The sequence below is a fragment of the Acinonyx jubatus genome, chromosome A2, assembly GCF_027475565.1.
Source record: "Acinonyx jubatus isolate Ajub_Pintada_27869175 chromosome A2, VMU_Ajub_asm_v1.0, whole genome shotgun sequence".
NCBI lineage: Eukaryota > Metazoa > Chordata > Mammalia > Carnivora > Felidae > Acinonyx > Acinonyx jubatus.
This window is the reverse complement of record NC_069383.1, coordinates 33765254-33790166: the sequence shown is the minus strand read 5'-3', so window position 1 is coordinate 33790166 and position 24913 is coordinate 33765254. Positions and strand designations below refer to the sequence as shown.

General features: G+C 38.4%; 1 protein-coding gene and 2 long non-coding RNA genes across 6 annotated transcripts in view; 1 reads left to right on the top strand and 2 right to left on the bottom strand.

Annotated features, from left to right (window-relative positions):
- The window catches only part of MET (MET proto-oncogene, receptor tyrosine kinase), a 111732-nt gene that overhangs the window by 43962 nt on the left and 42857 nt on the right, over window positions 1–24913 (top strand). For 3 of the 4 annotated variants that reach the window (XM_015067333.3, XM_053218176.1, XM_053218177.1), the window contains 3 exons: window positions 9084–9275; window positions 20542–20676; window positions 21721–21894. In XM_015067333.3, coding sequence (XP_014922819.3) covers window positions 9084–9275; window positions 20542–20676; window positions 21721–21894 — 501 coding nt within the window. The remainder of the gene's footprint in view (window positions 1–9083; window positions 9276–20541; window positions 20677–21720; window positions 21895–24913) is intronic. The other variant, XM_053218178.1, reaches the window with a different exon arrangement.
- On the bottom strand, window positions 13207–15194 carry LOC128314736 (uncharacterized). Its single transcript, XR_008296706.1, has 2 exons — window positions 14171–15194; window positions 13207–13370 (listed from the first exon to the last, which is right to left on the bottom strand). It is a non-coding gene; the product is annotated as an uncharacterized LOC128314736 (long non-coding RNA).
- On the bottom strand, window positions 16647–17752 carry LOC106970669 (uncharacterized). The gene is made up of 3 exons (XR_001429540.3): window positions 17596–17752; window positions 17322–17485; window positions 16647–16902 (listed from the first exon to the last, which is right to left on the bottom strand). It is a non-coding gene; the product is annotated as an uncharacterized LOC106970669 (long non-coding RNA).

Below are 24913 nucleotides of genomic sequence, written 5' to 3'. Positions count from 1 at the left end.
GCTTTGCTCCCCTGCTTGAGGTCTCTGGTTGTAATGAACTCCGTGGCTGTTGAAGCAGTGCAGTAGGATTACTTCATCAAGGGGAGTTTGTGGCAGCACAAGTATTAAGGAAGCATCTTTCTTTTAAAACTGTGGCTGAGCACAACATGAAGTTGAGTTGTCTTTGTAGCACAAAACGGTCACATTCTTAACGTTCAACCACAGCACCCTAACAGTCTGGCCTTGCGTTAAGGACCCCAAAGAAAAGGTCCTGCTCTGGCAGAGAACTGACTTTTCTGCATTTTACAGACAATCGGGCTTCATGTTGACATCTTAGATATTTGAGTACAGACTCATAGAAGTTAAATATGTCTGAAAGCAACATAAGCAGACACTGAAGTTCAAAGCTCTGTGCCTCTGCCTGCAGTCCACAGCACCTCCTTCCCAGTCCCACAGAAGAGAGAACAGAAGGAGAGAACATGAATAAACAGAAGAGAGGACATGAATGAAATTTAGAGAAATAAGTTATGTGGAATTCCTGAAATTAAAGCAGTTGAGTATTTAACCAGCTATATGAAAAGTTCTACGCAATGAGGGACTATCTATTCTGAAATACATATCCCCCAGAAAACCACTATTATATGTCAATAGAATTTGTAGAAAAGGTGATTATTAGGGCGCCTGGGTGGCTCAGTCGGTTGAGCGTCCAACTTCGCCTCAGGTCAGGATCTCGCAGTTTGTGAGTTCAAGCCCTGCATTGGGCTCTGTGCTGACAGCTCAGAGCCTGGAGCCTATTTCGGATTCTGTGTCTCCCTCTCTCTGCCCCTTCCCCACTCATGCTCTGTCTCTCTCTGTCTCTCAAAAATGAATAAACCTTAAAAAAATTTTTTTTAAAAGATGATTATGAATAAAATTTATATTAAAATGCTTCTGTTAGTTTCATCATGTACAAGAAGGAGAGAGGGCTGGTATGAGTGAACTGGCAAAGATTTTATAAAATAGTATGTTTTTTTAAATCTAGCTGCAAGACTGATTTAAATTATCTATAGATGAGCTAAATCTGTCCTATAGATGAATTAAAGGAATCTCTATTTTAAGTATATCACATCCTTAATTATACAGAATTAAATGTAATTGCATATTCACTGCATGCATCATAATGTTAGTTAGGGAAAACAGTTTGAATCAAATACACTGAGGTATATAGCACTTCAGTGTTCATTTTATAAAAAAAATAGTATATGTCTGAGTCAGGTAAAAAAAAACAACATTTGGCCAAGTATTCATGAAAAGGTAAAGAAAGAATAAATTATTGTTTCAAGACTTACAAATTGTAGAGTGGTTCCTAATATTTAACCCTATGACAGTATATAAGCCCTTGAGTTAAGGAAGCAGGTTTGTAATAAGTTGTTTTTTTTTTTTTAAAGCAGAACAGGAAGTTTACCATTGGTTCTCAGAGTGGATTTCATATTATTATTTTAGAAAAGGATGAACCTTGAGCAAGTAAATGCTTTTCAAACTTCTTAAAAAATGGGCATATGTATCCAGAATCTTTTCATGTGTTGGAGTAGCCTAAGATGATTGGGTGACTGTTTACTCATGACATCCTAAATATCCTGAGCAGTCCTTTGTTCCAGCAGCAGGCCAATGGCAGCTTGGTAATTCCAAGCCTAGAGGAAGCTTTGGAAAGCCATCCACAGACCCACAGCATGGTAGAGCCAGAAGAGAACTTTGGATTAATTCCCTCAACCCTTCCTTTATAGACAAACCTAGGTGGGGGGTGAAGACACTGCTGCTGTGTGACCTAAGTTTAATCCTTGCCCTGCAGCTGCTGCTCTTTTGACCATGCAGTGCCTCAGTTTCCTCCTAGGATTGTTATGAATTAATATTTGGAAAGTGCTTAGAACAGTGTCTGAGGCATTATAAACACTCTGGACAAATGTTTTTTATATCAGTAAAGTAAAGCTCAGACTCAGAGAGATCAAGCTATTTGCCTAAGGTCATGCAACTCATCAAATCCCAGCTGGGTAGAACCAGTCCTGTGCTGTAGGCACGCACATTCTTTTTCAGTGTCCTTAGACCATCCCTAGAATGTGAGTTTGTCTCAGAAATACTGCAGGAGCCTATAAGTAAGGAGTATGATGCAGTTGGATTTGGATTTGAAATCAACAGCTAGGGTTCAAGCTCTGATATTTACTGACAACTCTCTAAACTTTAGTTTCTTCATCTGTAGAAATGTAATGATCATAACAAATCCAATTTACAGACCTACTGAGAGGATCAGATGAGATAATGTACTTGGAAAACCATAACCTACTATGCAGATGATATTTAACATTACTGTGAGCTCCTGTGAGATGACAAAAGCCATGAGAATGTTTCAAATGTGCTTAGGATGTCAGGAAATTGGGGTGGGGAGAGTTTGTAGTAGGCTGTCTCCACTTTTTCACTTCGCATTTATTCATTGGTAATTCCATTGAATTAAATTACCAATTAAATGAATTCATTGGTAATTCATTTAAAATTTATTTTTGTTATATTCATATATGCAAAAGACTCATGTTCTCTTTATGTGTGTGTGTGTGTGTGTGTGTGCGCGCGCGCACACGCGCGTGTGTGCAGTAAAACAAATACTGAGTTCTCTACCACCAGGCTTAAAAAAGAGAATATCACCAAAGCCTCTAAGTCCCCTGTATGTCCCACCCCAGTCATATCCCTCTCCTTCCCAGAAAAGTAGGTAAACAATGATTGCGAATTGTCTTTTCCTTGCCATTAGTTGCACTACATGTGTGTATATGCCTAAACAATGTATTAAGTGAATTTTTTTTTCCTGTTTCTTTTTCTCTCTTGACTCAGATATCTCAAGCTTTATGGTATCTACTTATACCCATATACTGTCCATCTTATTCTGTCACTATCTCCCTCCCAGTCCACTAAAACATAACTTCTGTCCTTCAACAGACTTCGCAAGGAGAGACTTTAGAAAAGAGCCAGGCTTTAGGTTCACATGGCCAAGGAGTAGGTATCACTGACTAGCAGAAGCTGAGACATCAGCTGCTAAAGCAAATGCAAGAATCCAAGAATGGGAAGGGTCTTGTGTCAGGATAGCCACTCTTAGATTCATTTGGTGTCCTAGATGTCACTTGACGTTTCACTTTAATGGAAAAAAGACTTAAGAACAAACTAAGGCAGGTGTGGATACCATAGTAGGGAGTGCGGGCTTTTCCTGCAATCCTTTGGGAAGCAACTAAGGTTTTGAAGAAGAGAGTGACAGCTCATAACTGCTTCAAGGCAGATGAGATGGAAGACAGGAAGGCCAATGAGGAAACACTAGCCTAGGGCAGGGGGTGCAGGAGTGGCTGGAGGGCTGTAGCCAGAGGTCAGAGGAATTGAGCAACTAGTTGGATGTGAGAAATGCTCAAGAGAGAGGCGTTGGTGATGACTGAAATTTTAGAATTACCTGGGTGGAAACATGTTAATGTTCATAAACCAACATAGGCAATAGAGAGGAAGATTTGAGAGTCAAGCTGATTAGAACAGCCCAAAATGCTAGTGGTCATCTTTATGCCACTATCCAGAAAAAAAATAATTAATTCCAGCCTTTCTCTCAGAAAAGCAATCAGGGGTGAGTGAATCCACATTTCCTACTTTGAAGGCTTGTAGGTTTTTTACATGCTGATTGATAACTTTTGTTGAATGATTCCAACTTTTTGAGAGGTACAATTTCCCTGACTTTGAGTTTCTCGTATTTAAAATGAGGAGTTGGGGTAAGATGGTCTCTAAGGCCCTTTCCATTTTTGTAATTGTGCAATTCTTGGAACTTTGCCCAGAATAGTAAACAGTAGCAGAAGAAATTCATGAGGTTGAGAATCACAGAGAACTGAATTCTAATGACTGTTTCAGTTCTGATGCCAGTTCCAGCGTGAAATCGGCCACTGTGGCCGCACCCTTGGCTGCTCTGAGTCTCCTGCTCCTGAAAACTGAAAACCTTACAGGGCTGTGCATCTGCTTGCACGTAAAAATTCCCAACTCAGTGCCTGGCACAGTGTAGGTAGGTGCAGGGTAAAGACAGATATCCCCCGTCCCTTCCTTTCTTCCTCCTTCCTTCCTTTGTTACCAAAAAGAGAGTTAGTCTGACTCCCCAACTAGTGCTGGGCTGAAACCTTTGTAGACTCTTCCTTGGTGCCCCAAAGCAGCTTTTACTAGAGAACTGCCTTCCACAAGCTATGCTCAGTTTTACCCCAAAGCACAGGGCCTCTTGGCTTTGAGGGAAACACGAGTGGCAAAGAGACCCCTGGCAGTAGATCTGTAGGTCTCCCATCTCCACCCAATCACTCCAAATGCTGTACCCAGGAACTGTATGTAAAGTTGTGAGAAGAAGCCTCCCCATCTTCCCTGCACAAATGAGCAGCAAATACATTTCCTTTAAGGCACATAGTGACTCAGACTGAGATTTATGAGTAGAGAGCATTTTCCTACATTTGCAATGCTGAGAGCTTAAACCAGGGTTCCCTGAGAGTTAAAATTCTGTTCAAACTCAAAGACAACATGGGGCTCTGTAAGCTAGTTCCTGCCACCCTGACCCCAATCATTGAGTTTGTCAAGATTCTCAGAAGGAAAAGACAAGGAGTAGTCCCCTCTCCTGCAGTGAATGCTGGAATGTTACTTTCTCCTAGAAGCTTGTGGCCCCAGTCCTTTCCTGCAGATCTCTGCTATGGAGAAAAATGAAAAAGAAAAAGGTTAGGAATCTGTGATTTATAAAATCTGAATGTCATTTGGATCTGACATGATATTTGTTTTTTAGCTCCAAATTACATAATTTTTCAAGATCAAGGAGTTCTGTAGATCCTATTCCAGCATTGTGCAATGTTTTTATACTTAGGAATTTATTTGGGGGAGGGGGATAGAGACATAATACAGTCAGTCCTTGAGGAGGTACCATTTAGAGACCTTACTATTTCCTAAAGGAGAAATCTAAAAGTGTAAATATACGTGAATATACATAAATGTGAATTGAGTCAGGTGCCGAGTTCTACATTTATGCCTTACATGTGAGGAAACAGACATACAATTCAGAGTTCTGGTTGTGTTACTTTCCCTCCATTTAAAAAAGATTGAGGACTTCTTGCAGGTTTGCAGACACTCCAAGGCCCATCTCACTTCCGTTCTCCCACTGGCCCAGTTCAGCAAGCAGACAACAAAGCAAGCTGGGTAGGCAGATGGGCTTATCTCTGGGTACCTTGCAGATGCATTAATTTTTAAGGAAGCTATTATTAAATGCCTACTGTGTGCTGGGCACAATACAGGGCGGGATGATAAAAGATGAATGAGACCGTTTAGGGCCTCTTGTTGATAGAAGCCTGCTACTAGTTTAAAATCTAAGACTCTACTCCACATGCAGCAAATTGTTTTCATATTCCAATGAATCCATCATATCTCCACTAGGTCAAATTTGAGGGTTTAGGTTCCCAGGATGCCGTCTAGACATAGAAAAAAAGTAAGAACAAGCAAGAAAAGGAACAAAACAACCACAGATACTAACCCTGAAGAGCAGTCACTTCTGAAATGGAATACTTGAAATGCTCTTTGATTTAAAACTAGTCTTTGCTTCTTTAAGCAGTGTCCCTTGGTTCTGACTATATCTGCAAAATGGATGATTGATCACCAATGGAAACTTAATTACCAATTAATCGGTTACTATTGAATTGCTGGTATGTCTCAGTTATCTGCTATTCCTCAGAGCAATCTATAGTACTTTAGTGAAGAAAAGCTTCTAATTAAATAGTGAAATAGTACTCATTAATATATCAAAATAAATGTCTAGAACCAGTACATTTCATTAATTATAAGAGTCAGCAGGTTTTGCATCTCTGAGACTCTTTGTTTGCTAATTTATTGCCACTTAAAATGAAGAAATATTTGTTGCTATATAAAACAGCATTGTAGATTATTTTTAACCATAAAAGTTAATAGATGTAAGAACTCAGTATTCCGTATGACCGACAGAAATTTGACATTGAGGAGTAAGGCTATTTTGCATAAGGATAACTGAATTTTTTATTTCACTTTGTTCTTAAACACTAAGTTGGTCTGAAATCTACTCTGACAGCTTTCTAATTATTATAAATATAATAGGACAATAATAGAGAATTCCTGATCTTCAAATAATTTTCCTTAACTTGAAACTACATACAAAAATCTGTAAAATGAACTTTTTCTCTTTTTCTAACAAGTTAGACTTCATTTTCCTTGTTTATCCTCCTGCTTCCTGTTATCTGCCCTCCATTTACTAATTCCCAGATGTCTTATCAGTACAGTCAGAAGCCAGACACTCTATTCATTTCTCTTTTTTTTTTTAATTTTTTTTAACGTTTTTTAATTTTTTTTAACGTTTATTCATTTTTGAGAGACAGAGACAGAGCATGAGTGGGGGAGGGGTAGAGAGAGAGGGAGGGAGGGAGACAGAATCTGAAGCAGGCTCCAGGGCCTGAGCTGCTAGCACAGAGCCGGTTGCAGGGCTCGAACTCACAGACCATGAGATCATGACCTGAGCCGAAGTCGGATACTTAACTGACTAAGCCATCCAGGCACCCAGCCTTGTTTTTTTTAGCTTTTTTTTTTCTAATGTTTATCTCTATTCATTTCTTATAAACTCTTTCCTGTACCTATTACTGAAAGAAAAAAAAAAGCTTTAGTAATATTAGTTTACGTCTCCACACTCATTCCCTCTCTACTTATAATTGATTCATTTACTCATTCATTCACTTAATATTTATTAAAGATCTCTGTGTGATATTTCATCTACTACTAGCAATACCTTGGTGAACAAGCAGAGTCTCTGATGGCAGGGACTTCAGTCATAATCCACAAGCAAATAGTTTCAGCTGTGAGTGCTATGACAAATAGGTAAAATGTATTATGACAGTCTGTAATAGAAGCATTTGACCTAGTTATTAAGGTCAGGATAGGCCTCCTAAGGAAATGATGACGCACTAAGATCTGAAGGAGGCATAGCAGTTAATAAAATGAATGAAGGTGGAAGGATCACTCCAGGAAGAGGGAACAATATGTGCAAAGGCCCTGTAATGAGAGGACATATGGCATATTTGGAGAACTGACCAAAGGCCAGCTCCCTGGAGTACAGAGTGCAAAGGAGAACACAATGAGAATGATTCTGGAAAGTTCAGTAGGATCCAGATGATGAAGGGCTCATCAGACCATGTTAAAATTTTTGTCTTTTATCCTAAGAACAGTAGGGGGACATTCAGTGTTTTAAACAGAGTGATATGATGAGATTTGTGTTTTATGGGGGGAAAAAATCTGGCTGCAGTGTAGAGAATGGACCTGGAAAGAGATTGGGTGAGATCAGATGTGGCAGGTCCAATTTGGAAGCCATTGTAGTAGTTCAGGAAAGGGAGGGCATAGCTTGAATAAGGGTTGAAGTATGGAGGCAGAGAAAACTGGATGGATCCAGGAGATATTTAGAAACTGCAACTGATGAAAATAAGTGATCGACTGTACATGGGGAGGAATCAGGGATGACACCTAGATTTATGACTTGTGCATCTGGAGGAATGATAGAACCATCCACTAGGGTGTGTGGTATCATCAGATCAGGCATGAGGGAAAATGATGGTTTCTACTTTGATTGTGTTGAACCTGAGGTCTTGGAGACATCTGAGTGTGTATTTCATAGGCAATTTGATATATGCATGGTCAGCTCAGAGGAGAGGATAGGGTGGAGGTACAAATGTGTGTCAGCTAAATGGCAATAGACATCATGGGAGAGATAGAGGTTGCCTACAGAGAGTGTGAAGAGTGAGGAGAGGAGCAGCCTTAGGATGGATCTTTGAGAAACCCTGACGTAGATGGCCCTACACCAGAGACCAAATGTTGCAGTGTAAGAAGTAGAAGGAAAATCAGGACACTGAAGTGTCAAGGTGAAGGAAGGGATCCACAGTGCTTAACTGACATATATAATTGAACAGTATTTTTAAAATTTTGTGCTTGAGCCTAAAAGATAAATACCTGATTGAGTGGTAATTGCCTTTTAGTAAGTTAACTATTGCAGCATTTGATGCATGGTTTCTACATTTTTTTGAGCCTTTCACCATAATAATGACAAATACTTCAGTGGGATTTTCTGGGTGCTGGGTTCTATGGTAAAAGATGTCTGTAAATTAGCTCATTTAACTTTTATAACAGCTATGCAAGGTAGGTACATTTCTATAAGTCTCTTGATTTTCCTGGGAGACTGAAATGAATAACCTGAATTTCACAAACACATAGAGGCTATAGGGTCTGTGTAAGGTAAATAAGCATGACAGACTAGGATTTGATGCAGAACTTGAGTCTGGGGTCTGTGTTCCGCTGCCTCCTGGTGAATTATCTATCAGCCACCACCCCCCTACCACCTCGCTGCACACAAAGGCACACATTTTAAATTGTATTTTAAAATTGTATTTTAAAATATATAATGTATTATGTATGACTCTAACATTTATTATTATTCCAGTTGAAATCCATCTCATTGGACTTGCCTGCTAGAAGCACTGCCTTTTTATTTTTTTAATATTTATTTATTTTTGAGAGAGACAGAGTCTGAGCTGGGGAGGGACAGAGAGAGATGGAGACACAGGATCCAAAGTAGGCTCCAGACTCTGAGCGTTCAGCACAGAGCCTGACGCGGGGCTTGAACCCACAAACCGTGAGAACATGACCTGAGCTGAAGTTGGACACTTAACCAACTGAGCCACCCAGGCTAGAAGCAATACCTTTATGCCCAGGACTGGGACATCTATAGTTTTGTTTTTCTTTTATTAGCACCACTAAGTTCCATTTTTATGTATGTACATATTCAACCATGGTGCAAACTGTGATAGTAAGGTTTACCCCAGTTAAAGTCTATATACACATAGCAGCACCTACCAGTACTGGAGCCATGTAGGTCACTAGAATAATTTCTGCCTGTCTGGGGCTCTTTGTTTATTTGCATGGTTATCCTTGCTATTCTACTCTGAGCTCTGAAAAGACACACTGAAAAGTTTCTTACCAGCTTGTTCGCATCTGACTCACATTAATTCTATGACCATATTTTATTCCAGACACTTTTGAGAAATTCATCAGGCTGTGAAGTGCGCAGTGATGAATATCGAACGGAGTTTACCACAGCTTTGCAGCGAGTTGACTTATTCATGGGCCAATTCAACCAAGTCCTCTTAACATCTATATCCACCTTCATTAAAGGAGACCTCACCATTGCTAATCTTGGGACATCAGAGGGTCGCTTTATGCAGGTAAATGTTTTCTGAGAGTGGCTGTGGCTGTTTTACTTGGTATTGTTCAATTAGTTTGGTTTTGTTTTTACAGAAGGTATTTACAGATATTGTAAAGTGAAAATCACAGTAAAAGCTAGAGACACAGACTGAAAGCCAGACAATGAAGCCTGGTCCACTCTTTATGAAGTGTATAGCCTATTTTTTTTTGTTAAGTTCTTGAAGCTTTCGGTTTAAATGTGGTTGCTTTAATTTTCTTGCCCAGAATGGTTTAGAATTTTGTTTGCTGTTGTTTTTTTTTCCATTCATGATTTCTGTCACATGATTAGAAAATAAAATGAAACAATTAAAGCACTTCCAGGCGATGTTTTCCTATTTCAAGGGAAGCTACGGATCAAAGGAGAGCTATTGTGTGAACCGTGTGTCTCCATGAGAAGAAACATTCACATCATTGAGAAATATTGGCAGGAGTTAGGAAGGGACGTTATCATCAGGATCCCATTGTAACTCCAGCTCTCCTGATTCTGCAAAAGGATGGGGTCAAACACAAAGAAGTTCATATACTGGGGGGAGAAAAATCTGGACTTTATTAAATGATTTTAATGGATAGCAACAGTATTTCTATAAGTGAAAATTCACATTTCAGATTTGCAATTATTGTGTTTCCAGAATACAAGAATCATAGCACTTTGCAGAAATTAAAATGCTCTTGTGTTGAATCTGTTTTCTTTAATAGTAATTGAGTAGTGCTTTCAACATGAGTTCTTAGTAGGATCTTGATTAATGCAGAATGACCAGGGTATCTATGGAAATGTTGACTTTTTACAAAGAGTAGAAATTTCTTCTAAAGAGAGATTCTTATTTCATAATAATCTGATATAATTAACATCCTAATCAGACAGTGACTTCTGGTAAGCCAATTGAGGACAATGATGTTTTCCTATGACTTGCCCATCTGTACATCTTCTATCTGTATTCTTTTACAAAATATATCTTTTAAAATTACCATTGTTTTTATAGTGGTATGGATATCGGTCATTGCCATATTTTAAATCATGTTTTTCTTACACTAGTTGGATATATTGGAATTTTTTCAAAGTCATAAAATGTAAATAAAACCTTCCTAGCTCAAAACTAATCATATAGATCCTCTTATCTAAATGTTTCCACACTTGGTCTCCCCTCCTCCCACTGCTTCTAATTACTATACTTTTTCTCCCCTCCCCTTTCTCCCAGCCCAGTGTTCTTATTTACCCACCTCAGATCAGTTAGTTCTGTCTTAACTCCTCAAAATCTGAAGAGTGTAATCTCAGTCCCCTTCTGCATGCACTCTGAAGTATTTGAGTTATGGTCATATCTATTATCCTTGTAAAATATGTAATTCTGTGTTTAAATGTGTTTTTAATTGACACTGATATTATTCTGCAGAATTCCAAAAAAAAAATTGAAGGAGGATGAAAGAATCTTGCATCTGTTGAATTCCTAAGGTGTTCACTATGTTGATTTGTTATCTTTATTTTTTCTTTCTTTTTGTTCTAAATTGTTTATTACCTCATTCATCCAGTTTCATATTAATAAGCTTTCTATAGTCACTTTAGGTCTGATACTTTTTTACATCAAAAGGTTCCTGGCCTATTTCCAGATTCTAAAGTTCTAATAAAATCCCATTTTTAGATAGATCACTTTAATAACTGAGTAAATTCTGCTGTGTGACAGATTTTACCACCTAAGTGATATGTCATACATCAGTCTCATTGTGACAGAAATGCTGTGACACGTGTTTTATTCTTATCTCCCAGCATTTTCATAAAAGAAGCAATATTATGCCCATTATCTGTGCATCCAAAACATTAAAGAGGAAAGTAAGTAAGTAGATACTTATTTTATGGAAAGTGCTGATATCACTGATTTTTTTTAAACCATGTGGTTCTTAATTCATCAGATATCCACTGAGAACTTACTAACTTTGCTCTACTAGGCAGATAAGTGAAGCAAAGGAAGCAGTGACACAGAACCTGCCTTTAAGGAACTAAAATTTTAGTATGGGAGATAAGAACACGTACCTGATATCAAGACAGCAAGACAAAGACATACAGACAAAGGGCTATTGAGACCCACATATAGGATTCATTTCTCTGACACTTGTCCAAGAGAATTCCAGTCCCTTAAATTTTATGTAAATAAACCTAAAGCATTTGAAGGATCAAACAGTCAACATCACTGAAATCCAGTTTGTTTACAGCAAATAATGTTGGGGGAGGACTCCAGCGGCAGCAAAGACCTAGGGAACTTCTAGCTTAAGCTAGCCAAGTAGTAACTGCGGACCAAGTTATGTAAATGTTTTGACTGAGTTAAAGTGCTAAATCTCTGGCCAGGCCTAATTTTCCTACAACTTGTGTTTTAGTAATACTGTGGAGTTTCTGTTATAAAATAGAATGGACATAATTTTTTTTCCAAAGGCAGGTGCCATATATGAAAAGGAACAGAAAAATGACTTTTACTTCCTTCCTACCCTGAAGCCTAAAGGCAGAGTTGCTTTGCAAATGTTTTCTCTCATGAATTTGCAGCTGTTTCTGCCTTTCCTATTGTGCTTATGTTCAGCTCTGGCTGGGAATACAAGCTTCAGCCCCAGCTGTTGGGTGCAAAGTGAATCAGGTATTTCACAGTGGTTATTTGGTTAGAAAGAATTATATTGTTTAGCTAACAATATTATATGTATGGAAGAGAGGACATGTTTGACATGTTTCTAACATTTAAACATGTGTAACTTATCTCATACAGGTGCAGATATATCTAAATATACTGATGTGCACATGTATTAGAGTCTTTCTGTAGCACCAATTCAACATAGATACAAATTTCTAAAACAGTTTTTATTTGTGTGATCACCCTCTTGGGATACTTAGAAGTAAAATAGTATGATAAGTATTATTCAAGATAGTATAAGTGAACAGTGAGAATGGGGCTTCTTACAAATTTTAGATGGGGAAGGGATGTTGAAAAGAACAAGGCTTGAGAACATTAGCACAATGTGCAGGGCTACGTGGGAGAGGGAGGACCGTTACTCATGACGATCACAGGACTATTCACAGGGATTGCCCACGTCTCCCCTTCTGAGCTCCTCATCTAATCAGCTTGCAAAAATAATGCTTGCTTGATATATATATATAATTTTTTTAAAGCTCTCATATAAGGCCTTTAATCTCTAGATGCAAGGCATTGCTATTAAAATATTTGTGCCTGTCAGGCCAGAGAGAGTGAGTATATCGGGTGGGTTGGGGGGAGGAAGGCACTTTCAATACTTTATAAGTTCAGTTCCACAAACATTCACTGGGCAGCTACCTTGTCTGTATACCGTGGCCACTGCCTGGGCACTGTCACAGCTGTCCCTGGGTTCTTTGGCATCATCCTTGCTCTTCTCCCATCCCCTTTTCCCCTCTCTCTGATTCTTTGAGGCTGTTCCCACTCATCACCCCTATTCTCTTGTGCCTCTTAACTGGACTAGTTGGATCATAAGCAAGAAAGTTAAAAAGACAGAGGGATCACCTAAAAAGACATCCTTTGCTTGTGATCATTACTTATGATCATTACTTAAAGGATTATGTTAGTAATCAGTAAACTTAAAAATAATTACACACTTCCAGTAAGAAGAATCAATTCATCTATTGACATCCTGTCTTCAAATTCTTTCAGTTCCTGTACCACCATCATGGTATGTCAATGCTTTTTGTTGGAAGCCTGTAGCATACATTATCTTTGGGATTACTGCTATTTTAGAGTAACAAATGAATGATATGAGCATCCAGCAGAGACCCAGGCAAATAAACAACATTTCTCTTTAGGGATTGTTGATTTACTGGTCTCCTTTATAAAATGCTCAGATAAAATATCATCTGTCCTTGTTTTTAATGTGTACATCATTGATTTAATTATATCCCTAAAGAATGGTAAATTTGGTATATTTCTTTTTATTAAATGTTTATTCATTTATTTTGAGAGAGAGCACGAGCTGGGGAGGGGGAGAGAGAGAGGGAGATAAAGAATCCCAAGCAGGCTCCATGCTGTCAGTACAGAGCCCAATGCAGGGCTTAATCCCACAAACCGTGAGATCATTACCTAAAATGAAATCAAGAATCAGATGCTTAACTGACTGAGCCACCCAGGCGCCCCTGATTTGGTATATTTCTTTAGGAGAAAATATATTCATGAATTGTGAGACTTCTTTTGTTTGAAAAAGAACCCATTATAAATAATAATTTCAGACTTCTATCTATAACTAAAATTTAAACCTAGGGCATGTATATCTCCTAAAATGAATTCATACATGCTCTTGAAATACATATATCTTATACACTATTATATGCATAGAAAATTAAAACATAAATATTTGAAACCCTGAGAAAATGGTAAGCTTTTGTTTGTTTTGTTTTTTGGTAGTAAGAAATAACTAGGATTTCTTGTTTGGGTGCTTTATTGACAGAGTAGAAACACATTTTAAAACATGAAGTATACGAATCAGTAGTTTTTTTTTTAACTTTTATCACTTCTAAAATTCGAAAACAGATATACTCTGTGTATAGATTGACAGATCCTACAATTACTGTATTTGGAGTATTGATTTGAAAGTACTGATTAATTTTTTTTATATTTTCTAGTCTTTTTGGGTTTTAGTTGCTTGATATTTTTTTGCAGAAGTCTCAATCTGGTTTTGACTCATTTCAACTCACAATGATTCATTTTAAAAAATTTAAACACACACCCACATCAGTAGTGCAGCAATAAGGAAAATTATTGTGCTGTTTGTGTATACCTGGCTTTTGTAGTATCAAGTTGGTGTAGAAGCACTCATGCCCATTTACCAAAAAGAATAAAGGAAAGAAAGAACACAGTAAAGCTTCATTTAATTCGTCTCTTACCACCTGGTACTTTGTCTTACGAATTTTATTTCTTGAGCTGTCAGCACCAATCAGCAATTTCTGTTTCTTGTGTTGTTGTTTGTTGGGTTTGTTTTTTTTTTCCATTCCAGAAAACTAGATGTTTACCTTGATTGAAATAAATGGTTCCACTCTTCATATCTGATTTCTTGCTATAGAAACACCAATTTCTCTCACATACTGAAGAAGATAGTAAACCTAAAGCAGGTGTGTGAACCAGTTCAGGCTACTTTAACAAATTTCCCATAGACCTGGTGGCTTAAACAGCAAATATTTATCTCTTTACAGTTCAGGAGGCTAGGAAGTTCAAGGTCAAGATACAGCAGATCTGGTTTCTGGTGAGAATCTGATTCCTGGTTCATAAATGGCTGTTCTTGCTGTATCTTCACATGGTGGAAAGAGGGAAAGAGAGCTCTCTGAGGTCCCTTTTATAAGGACACTAATCTGGTTTGTGAGGACTCTGTCCTAATGACCTAATTGCCTCCCAAAGGCCCCACCTACTTACACCATCACATTGGAGGTTAAGATTTCAATATCTGAATTTTAGGTGGGCACAAACATTCAGTCTGTTGCAGTAAGCAAGACGCAAGAGGCATTAGAAGCCATACGTTGAAAATGCAAATTGAACTGTTGGAGGTTATGTAAATATCTGAAACGTCTAAAAACCTTCCCCTTCATCAAGACTTAAGTGAGTTTCTTATTTCAGGCCATTCATATATTTAGGCAATAGATATACCTTTAGGACCTACTATGTGCCCAATCCTGTGTTGGGAACTACAGTTAAAGCAGACCCACTCTAGATCCATAAGGTCACACCCAGTTACAACCCAGGCTGTTTATTAATGGTGTCATCTCCTCTCACATTTTTTTCTTTCAATTCACATTTTTTTCTCATTGAGTTTCAAACTCCAACAATTTGCATCATCTTTCATGACAAATGAAGTTTTCCTCATTCCCTAACAAAAGTCTTCTATTTTTCTTTGTTTTTAAATTAGAAATCAGTCTAGATGTTATCACAGGTTCCATTCAGTTCTATTTGCCTAGAAATTGAACTGCATATATTCTGTTCTTACAAAAGGAAAATTTACTTTGATCCTCAATTAGTATATGTGCTGCCAAAGCGAGCTCTACTTTGATCTTCAAAAAGCAGTGGGGCCCAGGGTGCCTGGATGTCTCAGTTGGTTAAGTGTCCAACTCTTGATTTCAGCACAGGTCATGATCTCACTGTTCGTGAGTTCAAGCCCTGTATCAGGCTCTGCACTGATAGTGTGGAACCTGCTTGGGATTCTCTCTCTTTCTCTTTCTCTTTCTCTTTCTCTTTCTCTTTCTCTTTCTCTTTCTCTTTCTCTCTCTCTCTCTCACTCTCTGCCCATCTCCTGCTTGTGTGCATGCTCTCTCTCTCTCAAAATAAAATAAACTTAAAAAAAAAAGGCAATAGGGTCCAGGGAGTGTGCTGCATCTCCCACTCTGATTCTTCTAGTGAAAATCCACTTTTATTCCATTTTTTACCCCTTTCCCATCTCCAGCCTCTCTAGGACCTTGTACAGAAGTCCAGTCTGATCCTGAGGGGATATTTAGGACACAGGTTGGGAGGCTAAGCAAGTGATACCCAGGTTCTCAGTCTTGGGTAGGAGGAATGGATGGGAGACTGTACATCTCGAGAAGTAAGCTTGCCTTTTACTTAATTTAAGCACACATTTGGCAGAGAAATGCAAACCAAAATCACAATGAAGGATGACTTCACACAACTATGGGTTGGCTATAAATAATCAAGAAAATGGAAAATAACAAATGTCAGTGAAGTTGTGGAAAAATTAAAACCCTCATACATTGTTGGTGGGAATGTAGAATTGTGCACACCTATGGAAAATGGTATGGCAGTTCTTCAAAAAGTTAAATATAGAGTTATTGTAAATCTGACATTTCTGCTCCTAAGTATATACCTGAGAAATGAAAATATATGTTCTCACAAAAAGTTGTATATGAATGTTGATAGTAGCATTATTCACAATAGCCGAAAATGGAAACAGCCCAAATGTCCCATCAGCTGCAAATACATAAATAAAACATTCCTTAGGGAATATCCATATAATAGAATATTATTCAGCAATAAAAAGGAATGAAGTACTGATACATGTTCTAACATAATGAACCTTGAAAATACTATGCTAAGTTAAAGAAACCAGTCACAAAAAAATCACATATTGTAGGATTCAGTTCATTTAAATGTCCCGAATAGGGAAATCTATAGAGATAGAAGGTAGATTCATGGTTGCAAGAAACTGGAGGGTGTGAGGAGATAAAGAAGATGATAGCTAAGAGGTGTTGGGTTTCTGTTTGAGATAATGACAATGTTCCAATATTGGTTGTGGTGATGGTTGCACAAATCTGTGACTATACCAAAAACCATTGAACTGTCCACTTTAAAAAAATGAAGAGAAAGTGACATACAAATATCTCATGTTGAATTGTATTCATCATTCTTAAGGAAAATTAAATTTTGAAACAGTTTAATCAAAAATAAAGCTCTAGTAGCACCTGCGTGGCTCAGTTGGTTAAGCGTCCAGTTTCGGCTCAGGTCATGATCTGGCAATTCACAAGTTCAAGCCCCATGTCAGGCTCTGTACTGACAGCTCAGAGCCTGGAGCCTGCTTCAGATTCTGTGTCTCCCTCTTTCTCTGTACCCCTCCCCTGCTCACACTCTGTCTCTTTTTCTGAAAAATAAATAAACAGTAAAGATTTAAAATAAATAAATTAAAAAAAGATTTTAAAATAAATAAATAAATAGAACTCTGCGCATGGGTAAGGGAATCTGGCCCTTACATATTTGAAGATACATCATGCAGAATTATTTTACTGAGGTTTATGGATTTTGGAGCCTAACCACAGAGGTTTTATTTTATTTGTACATATATTTCTTCCCCATGTCTTCTCCCATATCATTTGAGATCACAGCCACAACAATTAAGTACATTTAGATTCCTCCCTAGTCCCTCACACCCAAACATATTAGTCTTATATTTTCAGGAGCATTAAAGAAAAAGGCGCGTATTTTTTGAGATAAACATTAAAAATTAGTTGTCAACATAGTAGAAACTCAAAGATAATTGCCATTCTTCTATTTTATACTTACCCTAAGATTGCCAAGCGATTTGTCCTAAGAATTAAATTTAAATGCCAGATTTAGTTCTGTCCTTAAAACTATCTCCATGATGACCAAAAGGAACTTCTAATTTCTTAAAAGCATTGCTTCAGGGGTATTTTGAAGTTAAAGTGGTTATTCCATTATTTGGAATTCTAGCAATAAGATAAAGTGAGAAATTAATGATAGAAAAGCGTTCTTGGCATGTTACAGCAGCAGGTATACCTGTAGAGAAAGGGCTAATGATCAACAAAAAGGTATTTACATCTGTGATATGACCTCTGCTTAAAATTCCAGGTATCTCACTTTTCCACACAGCCTTCCCATCTTCTCTGGTTCATCTCATTTTCTGTATGAAGCCCCACTCATCCTAGCTCATGCTCAAAAGTAGAGCTCACTGGCTCTACTAAATAACATTTCCTCTGTACCATCAAAAACTATTCAGACGTAGAGTCTTTCTCCTTAGGCACACTTAACTTGTGCAGCCAAGATTGCTGAAACAAGGAGGATTGGCAAGGCAAATATATTGGGAAATTTGTTTTAATGCTTTGACTCACAAGTGGCTCTTGAGAGCTCAGAGTTGAAGCTTTTTATTAGTATTTATTCTGGTGCTCCAAGAGTGTAGCAGTTGAGTGTTTAAGAAGAGGTCAGGCAGTCAGATTCTAGCATTAGATAAAGCTCCTTGGAAACCTGACTCTTGTACTTCCTAGCTAAAATTCTGTCTTATTTTCTTTATGGAAAATATTAGTACCTACCTTGTACGATTATTGTGAGAAGTAAACAAAATGTCCATTTAAAGCTCTTAGCACAATGACTGGCTCAGTTACCATATATATGGTGCTCTCCAGACAAGAAGTCTTAGGGAATACACTAAATCAATTCCAGTTCCAGAGGTGCAAAGAGCTTCTTTATGAAAAGAGAGATAAAGGTTAATCCTTTCTGGGAAATGAACATTTGGATGGACTTCAGATATTTGATAAAGTCAAAGATGATGACCTCGTAATTAGGAAGGAATTGCTTATTATAGATGTGGGAAATGATATTAAAGAGAGCAAAAAACATAGGAGAAAAAAAGGGTACTAAGAGTTGATTGTTATATAGCAGGTCTGAATAGAATGGAAGCACAAGACAAAGAGAGGCAAAATGGAAATATTCGTAGGAAGTTCAGGGGGATGAATAATCTTCAGTGAAGTGGAAAGCACAGAATGAGGCAGAGAACAGAGTCTGGTTATTAAGAGAGGCTGGGGTTTTGTTTTGTTTTTGGCATGTGTGAAAGATTTTTTTTTCACCTTTGTAGTTGAAAGTGATTGGCAACAATCAGGGATATATGGAAAAAAAAATGAGGGTTGACAGATAGGAAAAACAAGTGGTGAGTGCCAGAAGTGAGTCAAAATTGAAAAATTATATAACTGAAATATGGATAATTTGGGATAGAGGCTCTAGAAGTCTAATGTCCTGATAATTCTGCTTGTAACCTGCACCTAGCAGGAGGTAGGACTGGTAATCAAACTTCTTTTTACTTTGGCTACAAAAGTCACAAATAACTATTTGGCCTACATTTAGGAATAACGGTTCCCATCCTTTCCCATCCTGATCAAATGACCTGTGATCCATCATTTACTTCTGTGCAAAAATAGCCACCCTGCTTAATGGAGATGTTTTGAAAGTATTGCATGTTTGGAATAGAACATGTGTTAGAAAAAAAATGTCATGATGTTTAACTTTTATGACTGTATGTGAATTTGGTTAGTTTCTCTATCAACAACCCACTCTCTGGAAGCAAATTAGGTACTTTGGAAATCTTCCCAAATTGTTTCAAGCTACTTGACTCCCTGTGCTGAGGAAAAAATTTACTGCTAGCTCTCCAGGACATTTATATGTTGTATGTGAGTTTGTTAGAGTACTAAGCAGTTAATTTTCATTCCCATTTTACAGATAAGAAAGGTGAGGTAGAGGGAATGGTTATTTAATCATAACCTCACAGATGCCCATGTGTGTCCTGTGATTTCATACCCACAACAAATAAATACACTTTCAATGAAACAAAAAAGGATATTTGGGATGTCAGGCAATTTCACAAAGTCAGTTTCAAGCCCAGAGCTGCATGCAGTAAGCCTCCTGCACCTCATGTAGATGCAAACCCACGGCCTATTAAGAATGAAAATCTTTCTGACCACTCTTTTTATTTTCTAATGTTTATTTATTTTTGAGAGAGAGACAGAGTGTGAATGGGGGAGGGTCAGAGAGAGAGGGAGACACAGAATCCAAAGCAGGCTCCAGGCTTTGAGCTGTCAGCACAGACCCCGGCGTGGGGCTTGAACTCACAAACTGCGAGATCATGACCTGAGCTGAAGTCGGCCACTTAACCGACTGAGCCACCCAGGTGCCCTTCTGAGCACTCTTAAATACTCCTGAAGTCTGAGTGTTCATCTCAGATTGTCATTCGGATTTTATCCCTGGACTTCATTATTACTGGGTTCTTGCAGTAGAGAAGATGGTAATTATGTAGCCTGAGAAACATCCCAAATTAGAAATACCTGAAAGCAAGAATGACACAAGTCCTCAAACTCCATTTCCAAGGCATTGTTAAAACCATCAGGCCTTATTGTAAAACCAGGCCAAGAAGAACTTTATAATCCAAGAAATAACATCTGATAGGACGATGGTTTATAAAAATGACATTAAAGTACCTGAAGGCCTATTTTGATCTCAGAAGATCTATAAATATGGCTTAAGAGTTAGCAAAGCTGGAACTAGATTACGGGTCTCCAGACTCCCTGTCTGCTAACCTTTCCATTACATCAAGGAAAGCTGCCCAGTGAGGAGGGGAAGGAAGATAGATTTAAAAAATAATGTGAAATCCTTGTAGCATAAGTGAGGTCTTCTGTTTTGGAGAGAGTTTTGGCCTTCCAGTTCCCCATACAATTGTGAGGATTTGTCTGCTTGTGCTAGCTGATTGACTGAAAGATCTCCGTCTCAATAAACTGTTAAAAGATCATATGCAAAAGTCTGTCTTGGGGGTTCAGATGAACTGTCTTCACAGCAGGAGATTAGGAGATGTTGTATTGATTTACAATGAGATAAACTGTTGGGCCTTCACTTCAGATACCCACAAGCTCTCCTAATCTGTTATTAACATTATCATCCACATTTTCCACTTATATTTAAACTGAACTCATTGGACTAAGGGTGCTTGTGTTTTGTTTCTCAGGTTGTGGTTTCTCGATCAGGATCATCAACACCTCATGTGAATTTTCGCCTGGATTCCCACCCTGTGTCTTCAGAAGCAATTGTGGAGCACCCATTAAACCAAAATGGCTACACACTGGTTGTTACTGGAAAGAAGGTAAGCCCCGTTCCCACAGGGAGGTTCCAGGGCTGTAGTTTTTCCTGAGTGGATATTTAAAGCATGTATCATATGACCCTTTTTAAGTTTTGTTTTGGTCTTGGATTCACCTCTCCTTTCTCAGGTTATTTCTTGAGTATTCCAGAGATCTTCTGAAGCCAAGTTAAATTTTTATTTAGGAAGACTGGACCAAAGGGAGGTCCTCCTTGTAATGTGTACTACTCCTTTTGTCCTGTATTTCTCAATGAGAAAAAGAAACATGCAGAATGAGAATTACAGTCCTAAGGGCAGACTCTAGTGCAGGCTGGTAAGTCCTGAAATGTACATTGGAATCTGACACCAGCCAGCAATCCCTCTTCCCTGAGAGGAGATGCATCTTGATGCTGAATGATGTGTAAACTTACTTAGAATTTCCCAGGGGTCAAGTGTGTTTTCCAGCAGCTTATATTAAACTCTCTTATGTTTTAAGGGGCGCCTGGGTGGCTTGGTCGGTTAAGCGTCCGACTTCGGCTCAGGTCGTGATCTCACGGCCCGTGAGTTTGAGCCCCGCGTCGGGCTCTGTGCTGACCTCTCAGAGCCTGCAGCCTGTTTCAGATTCTGTGTCTCCCTCTGTCTCTGCCCCTCCCCTGTTCATACTCTGTCTCTCTCTGTCTCAAAAATAAATAAACATTGAAAATAAATAAATAAATAAATAAATAAATAAATAAATAAATAAACTCTCTTATGTTTTAAAATCACACTTCAGATAGAGCAGAATGTCCCTACTAAATAAAACTTCTAACATTGCATGACAGTACTTATGTTCCCTGGACAGTAATGGTAATGTTTATCACATATGTGCCAACAATAGAAGAAAGGAAGGAATTTGGTTTTTTGATTTAAATCACTTAACCATTATTATATTACATGTTTTTTACACATTGGTGCTATCCCTAGTAGACTCTATACGATTATAGTTACATATATCTTTGGGGTATTTACTTTTCATTTAACAAACCAATAAAAAACCTCTCTGGAAGCTCTTTCCAACACTTTTCTTCACAGATCACCAAGATCCCACTGAATGGCTTAGGCTGTGAACATTTCCAGTCCTGCAGTCAGTGTCTTTCTGCCCCTCCCTTTGTGCAGTGTGGCTGGTGCCACGATAAATGTGTGCAACTGGAGGAATGCCCCAGTGGAACATGGACTCAAGAGATCTGTCTGCCTACAATCTATGAGGTAGGAATCTGTCAGCTCTCATGTATGTTTTTTGGTAAACATAAATCCCATTGATGAAAAAATTCCGAACTCAGTTTATTCATTTGGCTGTGAGACACCAGTGAAAACACCATCTCCCTCCAAGGTTTTCCTTCAAGGTGGCATTTGGGCACATCACCCTGAGACCTGTACCTGAAGTGCTTGCTTCACACTCCCTAAGTAGTTCTCTCCTTGAGCAGTTGCTCTCCTTTAGTGCTTTGTGAATAAAAGAATGGTGGCTAGTGAGCAGCATGGCTCCCCATTTCCTTACCCTAGGACTTTTCCCTCCTGACTCATTTGACTCAGTGGTTTCCTCACCACCTACTTAATCTACCAGGTGCCCAGAAATGAGCCTCCATCACACACAGAGATCTGCTCATAGAATAACCCAGAATCTTAAGCTGAACCATGCAAGCTAGGGATGCCAGCCATGCAGGAGCAGATAGGACAGAAAGTTTCTTCCTGTCTGATGCATAGATGGTGGCCTTGTCTCATCACACATAAGACTGGAGGTTACCGGGGTGCCTGGTGGCTCAGTCAGTTAAGTATCCATAACTCTTGATTTCCGCTCAGGTCATGATCTCACAGTTTTGGGGATTGAGCCCTGCATGGGAGTCTGTGCTGACAGCACGGAGCCTGCTTCAGATTCTCTCTCCCTCTGTCTCTTCCCCTCCCCCGCTCGTGCTCGCTCTCTTTCTCTCTGTGTCTGTCTCTGTCTCTCCCTCTCTTTCTCTCAAAGTAAATAAACTTAAAAAAAAAAAAAGACTAGAGGTTACCCCCAGGACAATATGGGAGGCAAGCAGTCATTGAACACTCATGGGTAGCTAACTCTCTCAAAGTTCCTAGAAGAACAGTATAGGTACAGCTGATGACTATACTAACATCTATACTCTGTGAGCTATTTCATTCTTTAATTCATTCCAAAAATATTTATTGAATACAAACCATTCTTCTAGACATTAAGGAGGCACTCTTCTAGACATTAAGGAAATGTAGTTGAACAAGACAAAAGTGCCTCCTAGAAAACTTAGCTTCTACTGATGAACTCACTTGACATTGTAGCCATGCTCTCTAGCTCTTTGCTACCTTGTTTAAGCATGTTTGGCACTATGAAAATTGTCATGGCATTTTTTTAAATGTCTTCGTCCAAATATATTTTGCTTGAAAATAATTTTCTGGTGAGGACCCGATATGTATTTTCCCTGTCCACATATAGAACAGTTGAACTTCAGTAAATGATTCTTGTGAAAGATTCAAGTTAAAGGTCTCGGTCTCCTGGTACTAAGCCCAAGTAAACAAAGTGTGCAAGTCAGAACGAGAACCACCCCCCCTGCCGAAGTGCATGGCTGTTTTCATTTAGTTACGGTTTGGGGCAAGATTTGTGCAGGGTGACTGGGTTTTAAACCAAATTATTTTCTGTTAGGTGAGACACAGTTATTAAGATTTAGTTTGATCAGTCAGGAATAAACTAGAAGATAGTAAGAAAACAAACTTAAATCTACATGCACTCTTTCTGTTGTCGTTGTCGTTGTTTAGTGTATTTGTAAAACCACATGCAATGTTATACTTTTTTAAACACACAGCCTTGGCAATTTGAGACACTAGAAATCTGAACTCAGCAACTCCATGAAAGAGATATGGGAAGAGTATATGTGATGTGTGTGTGTGTGTGTGTGTGTGTGTGTGTGTACATGCAACTGAATTACACCAATTTCATTTCTTCAAAAGTAGCCAAACTGGTGTTTTAAATACAGAACATGGAGAACCTGTATAAGTAGAACATTTAATTTTGACCAATGTTCTTCCTTTTATGACTCATGAAAGCCATATTAAAATGGTGTTTTAAAATGACTAAATATCTTAGAATTTTCTGGAACCAGAGAATCTCTGACAGTGTTTAAATCTCCCTCCTCTCTCTCCTTTCCTAACTCCACCTTTCTGTAGTTGGTGATTTTTAAAAGGTTGCATTGCATCATGCACAAGTCAGTGAGGCTTGGGCTGTATGGTTAGGAGGAAAGTAATGCAGCTGAGTCCATAAATCCTTTTCAGTTCATAGTTGTTAGGAAGATTTCATGCTGCACTAGACCGTGACAGTTAGCATTCTTACTGCAAAAAATAAGACAGATTATTCATCTATTTCTTATCTGTCTTAAATACTATGGACACAAAACCCAACTAGTGTATTGTTTTACTTTCCAATAAATGTAAGTTAACCTGCTTTTCAAGGTACGTGATGTTCAGTGGCTGAAATTCTTTGCACTTCCACATATGAGAGATTTCAGGATTGCAAACCCATTATTTTGTTTCACACGTTATCTGATCTCATACTTAAAGAGCAAAGAGAAATGTTTCAGAAAAGGAAAAGCACTTTCCAATGTATTCTGAATTTATTAAGATAAAATTGTCATATCTTATAGGATTGAATTCAATCCCAGTGAGACAATAAAACTATTTATTAATTGATCAGAAGATTCAGATAAGAAGCAACAGCAATATCTTATGGGGCAGGGGGGTCATTCAGGCAAAACACTACCACCACTGTATTTGTGACTTTTTAAGTACTAAAGAGGCAAATTCTAATTTTCCAGGAAGGGTTTGTTGTTGTTTTAGTGTTCTCTTGTATTATCTTGATAGGTTTTGAAAATGTGATCATTTAAATCATTTCCACCTGTTGAAAGGGCACCAGCTGCTTTTGTGGCTGTTTCTCCCCTGTCCAGACAGGTGGGAGATCTGCGTCTGTGGCTTTATGCTGGACACTCTTTTCCTTCCCACAGAGTTTCCCTGCCCTTTAGGATAACTCAGAGTTTGCCAGCTCATTGTTGGTTCTGTCCAAGGGTGTGTTGTCCAAAACCACTTCCTCCCTTTTCCCCTGGAAGATTGAACATTACCCCATAAACTAAGGGGGAAATGCTCGCATACTCCACTCTAGCATCTCAGCCCAGGGAAGAAAGCTAAGTTCAGCTGGCCTTTCAAATCCTGATCTACCATCTAGCAGACATTT